Genomic DNA, 7,766 nt, shown 5'->3' with positions numbered 1-7,766 from the left:
CTCTACGCATTTCATCACATATCCAGTACATACGTACCCCAACCAACTTTACTGGACGCCCCTGCTTGATCACAAGTTTTTTTTTTGCGGGTGATCACAAGTCACAACGACCCGCGGCTCGATCCGCCAACAAGGGCAAGGAGGAGAAGCACCACAACCACATGGAGCAGCTCGCCCAGCTCGGCGCCGTCGCCGCTGGAGCTTACGCACTGGTACTGTTGAACGTGACATATCTATATTTTCTTACCGATTGATCCTCGTATGATCTTTAGCCTTGTATAGATTAACTATTAGAGATATTGTAGGGTTAGTTGGCTTGTCATGTAAGACATCACCTGTATATATAGTAACAGACTCCGATAAATACAATTGAGTTGCATCTTATAGTCTTCCACATGATATCAGTTTTCTAACAATCTCTATCGCTTCTGCCCTAGGCCGCCGTCGCGCCCCACGCCGCCGCCGCCGCCGCCTCCTCTCTCCCTGCCACAGCCGCCGCTTCCTCCTAAGCCGCTGCCAGCTGTGTGGTAGCAAAGAATTTATGGCCCACTGTTAGGGACTACTTTAAGCTCCCAGCTTGGGATAACTATAATTAGTTGCTAGATATTGCATTTCAAATAAAACTAACTCTGCTCTGAACACCGTTATCTCTGTGATTCTTTGGTGTTTGTGGAAATATAGGAACACTATGAATTTTAACAACACCAAATGGATATCCGTTACACAGGTGTGGAGGGTGGTCTTGAGGACCATCAGACATTGGGTTGTTTTGTCACCAGAGCTGAGCAAGGAAAGCAAACTTGACTTCTCGACATTCCTGGTAAAATTCAGTCAACAGCCTGTGAGCATCAAGAGTGGCTGACAGAAATGCCCCGAGCATCATTGGAAGAACAAATACTAGGAGGCCCGTGGGGGCAAGCTGAAGATCGCTGATGATGCGACCAGCTTCAAGTCGCCAGCAAAAAGGAGGGGGTTCGGGGACAAAAACACTACTGCCAGCCTGGTGTCCACACTAGCTGTACTGCTCATCTACGCAGGTAGTTACAGCACCAGCCCTGGATCAAGCTCGGAGATCGCTTGCCTAGCAATGTGAAGTTGCCGCCTGCCACCCCCCGGTGGCAAGGATCTGGTGCCGCCCTGGATCCAGTGCTTCAAGGCCGGAGGCCAGCGCATGGTCGTGGCTTCGGTCGTTGTTCAGGTCCGATCCTCTAGATCCGGCTTGGCGGTCTGGTTTGGGTGCTTCAGCGGCCCGGCTGGGATGCTGCTATGTTCCGGATGTCCTTCTCGATCCTCCTTTTTGAAGGGTTGAGCACACATGGCACTCTCGTCTCAGTATGTTTAGGTTGAAGGCTCTTTGCCGGATCCAGAGCAGACAGAGGTTCGTGGCACGAGATGGAGACCAGAGGAAACTTTTGTCGGCTAGCTTGACCCGGCATCGGCGACGGCTTTGGGGTCGTTACTCTCCTTGGAGGCAAAGCCGAGGTCCCTCATATCCACCCCTGACCCCCTCCCGGACAAAAGACCAAAAACCGTCTTGGATCGAGCGGCGACGGCGCCTTGCACGTCGTGTCCTCCATGGAGGTGCCGTCTTGGGAGAGGCTTGGGTGTTCGGGAGAGAGGTAATGTGGGTGGTGGGCTCTGCCTAACAGTTGCAGCGGCGACGGTGTGGATGTTGGCAGCAGGAGCGGCGTCGGATCTACCGCGTCAACAACGACAAGAATTGGCGGCATGGTGCTGCTGGATCTCGACGACAAATGTGTATGGATGGACGAGAGCAGGGTGGTGGCGCTGTTTGGCACCGTGGCGGCATCGACGGCAGGCCTGGTAAGGCTGTTGCATCAGTACCCGCTCTGAAGATGGATCGGTGGAAGACGGCGGTGACGACCCATGAGAGTACGTCGGACCGGTTTGTGCCCTAGACCCAGGATGTGGCTTGGCCCGGTTTGTGCCCTAGACCCGGGATGTGGCTTGGCTGGGGCCTCCGACTTTAGATGTTAGGCTTAGATGGGAAGTCTGGGTATTCGGCTCACCATTTCTGCATCCCTTCATCAAGTGTACCCTTCATCAAGTGTATAGGAGTAGCGACAGTTGTTGCCAAGATGGCGGATTTAGGCATATTGATGTACTATTTTGTAAGGTCTTCGTGAATCTACTATATCTAAATAGAAGCTCCCCACTACATGATTTCTATCAACATACAGCCCATCCACATCAGCAATCTACCGCGTTAGCAGCTCTCCAACAATCAACCACGAGACATGCAGCCATCCACGGCGAAGAGCAGTCGCTTGGTTTTCCTCGCTAGATCGCTAGCAAACCGGGCCTGACCTCTACGAAGCTATAATTTTGGACTGGGCTGGCCGAGCCCAAAGTTGATGACGCACTAGGCTTTTTTGTTGTGCTGTTAGCCCATACGGCAGTATGTCGCTCAGGGTTATCTTTCCCGAGTTTTCCGCTCGCAGCCGCCATGATTGACACACGCATTCATCTCATCATCTCCATGAAACGGCATCCATGGATACACATGAAACAGCCGCATCGATTGTTCCTAATTCTTTGCCTGCTAATTCTTTGCCTTCCGTTACCCTAATTCTTTGACTGTTGATGTCGAGCTCTACCACACGAGCGGCGCCAACGTCGTCGAGGAGGCCATGGTAGGGCGCCTCGCAGAAGAGCACCTTATTCAGGATGTGGAACTCGCCGTCCCAAGCATGTGGAATTGTGGAGGAGTGAAGCAGGTCGGGTTGCGGTCGACACCGTCAGCGTTCCGGCATGGGTCCAGTATAGCGCCGAGCGTCCCTGACCCGCACCATGAGCGTGTGGATCGTTGTCTCGAACACATGATCGCCGACGTTCACCGGATGGCTGTGGCGTGCATATGACCGGTTGTGTAGAAGACTTCCGTCGAGGGAAACTCACGCTGGGTTAAAAAACGCAGGAACAAGAAACTTTTGTATACAACCTCCGCATGCATCAGCAGGGCACTTCCACATCAATATCAAAGGTACTACAAGGTACAAGCTATACATGAGTGTACATATTATCTCTCTTTGTTTTGAAATTTTAACACCTGTTTATTTGAATCCATGTCACCGATCCCTCGAGAGCCAATGTCATCATCTATCCGCGAAAGCTGGAGGCCACACACACACACATGCCACTCGAGGTACTCTTTCTCCTTCCACGGCCTCAATGTTGTCCAGTCCCAAACCAGCTTTTCTCTAACTAATGATCTTTCCACCTCTTACTTTCATTAGATTTTGTTCCCTAAACATGTTACGTATGAATGGATGGGCATTGAGCAATATTTATTCGCCATCTGGCAATACATGCACTCGCGTACTTTGATGTCATCTATTAGCAAGTGATTGTTATTCTTTATAACTATAAATTTATGACCACTGTTGATTCAAGATACTTAGGTTGCTCGAAAGATGCTTGATTAAATGTCTCTACTCTCTACCAAATTAAAGATGTTTGAGAAGGTAAGCATGCTTGGTGCCTTCTGTGTTAAGATTAACTTCCTCTATATGTTCGAGTTAATTTGTGATGACAATGCGGCGAAATGATTCAAACAGACTTACGGAATGGTTTAATCTACTCAAGTATAGCCTATGGGTCGAGCAGTAATAATGTTGTTTCGTCATTTTGTCAAACAGATATTTGCAACAACCATGAAAGGAAGCTTTTCACAAATATTACGCTGGTAATGTTTCAATTTTTGCTCGATATCTTAAACTTTGACAATCTCTCAGTCATATTCACTGCAATGGAAATAAACTTGGTTGCGTTATTTGAATGCTTTAGGTAATGTGTATCTGGCACCCAAGTATCCAACCAATCAATTGCGCTTTTCATTTTCGGGGCACAGGTTAGCATGACTAGGTCTGGCTATTTTTCCTTTGCAATTTTTTTCTATTGCATTCCTACTGAATACACAAAACATAAAATGTGGTTAAAAAGGTATTTAACTCAGTGTTTAATCACAGGCAACATGTAGATGCAAAATGACAACAATTGAGACATAGCTATTTCTTTGTTATGCGTCCATTTGTAAAAAAAAAACACGCTATGTGCTTAATCTGGATGATCATGTTCTCACATTGTTTTCCTCAATCATGGTTGCATTATATATTTTTATTTTTCATGCTGACAGCATTTTTTTCTCAAGTTCTCGCTGCAACGCGCGGGGTATCTACTAGTAATTAATAAAATGTCTGCATGCTTCTCCCAGATGCGGCCGGGGGTCATCCTCCTTTTCAAAAAGAAAATCTACATGAATAGTACCTTGCATAATATGATGTATGAGTTTTTGAGAAAAAACTTTAATTGTTCCATTATTTTAGATTTTTTTCAGAACTGCCCCTCTCAGTGGGCTGATGTATGATAACTCGATCGCTTTGGTTTCACTCTGGTAATGGAGCCACGGAGAGCCTCCCGGTTTTTCTAAAAAGTCATTGCTCGGAGAAGCGCTTTATCCAGCTCTTGTGGTGAGCATTCAACGGGGCGTTCGATATGGGGCGACATGTTTGTTTTCCTCCAGCGGCGACTTTCTGCTGCTGCAGTGGTAACCTTTATTTGGCAAGCTAACATTCTGCGATTGGGGAGGTAGCCATTATGGTTGTTTGGTGATCCTTTCTGTTGGTCATGGGAGACGCCCAACTTTTGATTACAATTACGACTTGCGCAGAGTTGAAGCGAGTCATAGTACTCTGTTCTTCTGTTATTTCCCCTGCGTGAGTGTTTTCTAAAAAAAGGAGCACAACAACCGTACAGATCCCAACTAATAAAGCACAAGTAGTAGGAAAGGAAGTTTGTTTTTAACTGACGATCCCCTTTCTCTGCAATACTTAGTGATAGCATTTCATTTTTCCCGTCTATAATTTCAGGCAGCCTAAGTGGAGAGTGAGAATAAACTTACTCCCTCTGTCAGAAAATACTTGTCATCAAAATGGACAAAAAAGGATGTATTTAGAACTAAAATACATCTATATACATCCCCTTTTATTCATTTTGATGATGAGTATTTCCGGACGGAGTGAGTGTATACCAAGCAGTTTTTGCCATTTATCAGGCTTTATGTCAGTCATTCAAGTTGCAAGCTGCTGATAGCACTTTAGGAATAACATGCAGTGACGGCCGGAATCGACACATGCATGTAAAAAAAATCAAGCGATTCATTTTGTTATTATGTGATGCAGGAAATATGTAAATATGTTCTATCTAAACGTGTTCTAGATTGTACACACTTCTGCAAACATTTAAATTTTTGAGATGATGTTATAAAATTTAAAATATTAATTCAGCCTAACCTGAAGTATGGACATGAAAGGTTCAGTGTTATTAGCCATAGTTCTTTCAGATGACTAGTAAATTTATTCTCAATATTCGAAACACCGTCTGATGCACAGATGGTGCTCCCCGTTTAATTAGCACATTTTAATTGCTATCACATATAAGTGTATAGTTGATATTTCACATTTGCCGCTGCAATGCGTGGGGTATCTTGTAGTGTTAGCAATGGCCATATTTACAAACCACTGAGTTATACCTTTTATATTTCTGGCTGCACTAAAGAAGAATTGAGAGAACATAGACTCATGTAACATTGCTGGGAAATATTTTGTTAATGCAATACCCGGGTTACCTTCTTGAATTGTTATCTGGACTTACCCTATAAAGGTTAAGAAGCTTAATTCCTAGCCCATGCACCGGCACCAATTGATGACTAGTATTAATAATGATCTTATTATTATTCTTGAGATCACATTACACACGTACATATTGGCTACCGTACTATACCAGACGCACACATGAGCGGCAGCACGCACGCTTGCAGCTGGCTTATTGCAGGGACGCCGAAATTAAGAGTGCTGTAGAAAAACATGCATGCCTGCAGCATGATATGCTCTATCGATCTTATTGGTGTCCATAGGATAGATCGACGTTGCTACGGTTGCATGCATGACAGCATGATTACTTAGTTGCAGTAGCTGTTGTGGACAGGCATCCTGTACTCCTGCTTCCCGCCGTAGCCGGGCTGCTTCTGCTCGCGGTGCTCGTGGTAGGCGTAGCCGCCGGCGCCGACAGCCGCCGCCCCTGCCAGGCCGGCCTCGATCTGGTGCTTACGCGCGTGCGCTGGGTCCTTCTTCGCCTCATACCCCTCATACTGTACCACACGAAAGGTTCATTCATCTTGAAGTTTAGATGGGTTAACGTACTGGAGTAGTATGTAAATGTTGAGCTAGAGTAATTAAGTAATTACCAGGGCGAAGCCACCGGCGGCGAGGGCGGCGGCCTCGCCGACGCGCTCCCTGTTCTTGTGCTGCGTCACCTCCTTGTAGTACCCCTGCCCCTGCTCGCCTCCGCCGAAGGACTCGGTGGTGGTGGTGGTGTACGGCATGGCCCCACCGTCGTTGTGCCCGTAGCCGTGGCCCTGCCCATACCCGGGCCTGACGGAGTCGAAGCACTCGTCGGTGGTGGTGGTGTACACGGTCCTGCCACCGCCGCCGCCGCCATGCCCGTACATGCTGGAGTCGACGCCAGTGTTGTTGGAGTACATATTGGTCCCGCCATTGCCATGGCTCTGACCGTGGCCGTAGCCGGTACCATGGCCGAGCTTGCCGGCGTCGTAGCACTCCTCGGTGGTGGTGGAGTACACGGTCTTGCCGCCGTCGAAGGACTCCTCGGTGTTGGAGTAGGACATGGGCCTGCCGGCGCTGTAGTAGGCCGCCATTCTAAGAGCAGATGGTGAGCTAAGCTAGCTTGTGTGCTGCGTACCGGTACGTGTTGATGCTTGCTTGGCTGTCACAAATGTGCGGTGGAAGGGTTGTATTTATAAGCGTGGCGACTGGTGAGTGACAGCGAAGATGGACGGTGGAGATGAATTGGAGAGCAAAGATGATTCATCATCGCCTCTATTATTGGAATCTCAAATTCTGACTACAGTTGAGCATCATTTTGTTGTTGCCGACAGGTGTTATATACATAGCCTTGATATGAAAAATTACCAAGATTCGTCTCATCAAGTTGTTGTCCCTGTTTTGGGAAAGAGTATGCGATAATTCGACAACCGGGGGCATTTTGTAGCAGCACTCAGTAAAGTTATTCTTCTTTCCGCTCCTTTCGACAGAGCATCCATATCTCTATCTCTAGTACCAAATGAAAATGTGCTGATTTATCGTGACTCTCTTTCTCGTCACATATGGTTCTTATTAGGGGTTTGCTATATCTTAGTCGACTGAGATTTAGTAAACTCTCGGTCGACAAGATTAGCTGTACAATTTGCTTTTGCTTTGATCAATCTGTCTTCTGTTGGGCTGATGTATTTCTTGTCCAAAACGTACTGGGCTTTGTCCCAGCGGACACTGGACCTTCTGCCGCTGCATTGCTTTCCTATCTGGGCCATGGGTTGTCGCTTGCAGTTCTTTATATATTTTTTATTTTCTTATAGGTCTTCCATGTGAATACGTTTTATTCTTTTTTTGTTGGGCAAGTGTGCACAGTAAGAAACACACTAGGGCTGCTCAGTTTGTGTATTCGCGTGTACTTTTAACCTTCCTTTTTATTTCTTTATTTCTTTTCCATTTTAGTGTATTTATTTATAGTTTTTATTAAGCCATTTTTACATTTATTTATATTTTTATTATATTTTATTTTTATTGAAATTGGAACATCTAAAAAATTGTAAAACAAACATTTTGGCACGCTCGAGCTATTTTTACTCTAACTTTGTTGATGACTTCTCTACATGATTTTTTGTTTAT

The 7,766-nt window shown here is 46.3% G+C and overlaps 1 protein-coding gene across 1 annotated transcript; it reads right to left on the bottom strand.

Annotated features, from left to right (window-relative positions):
• Positions 1-5,729: 5,729 nt before the first annotated feature.
• LOC123066887 (cold and drought-regulated protein CORA) lies at positions 5,730-6,803 on the bottom strand. Its single transcript, XM_044489875.1, has 2 exons — positions 6,266-6,803; positions 5,730-6,169 (listed from the first exon to the last, which is right to left on the bottom strand). The coding sequence occupies exons 1-2, from the start codon at positions 6,734-6,736 to the stop codon at positions 5,981-5,983; spliced, it is 660 nt and encodes a 219-aa protein (XP_044345810.1). The 5' UTR covers positions 6,737-6,803; the 3' UTR covers positions 5,730-5,980.
• Positions 6,804-7,766: the final 963 nt, after the last annotated feature.

The sequence above is a fragment of the Triticum aestivum genome, chromosome 3B, assembly GCF_018294505.1.
Source record: "Triticum aestivum cultivar Chinese Spring chromosome 3B, IWGSC CS RefSeq v2.1, whole genome shotgun sequence".
Taxonomy (NCBI): Eukaryota; Viridiplantae; Streptophyta; class Magnoliopsida; order Poales; family Poaceae; genus Triticum; species Triticum aestivum.
This window is presented reverse-complemented; position numbering and strand designations above follow the sequence as displayed.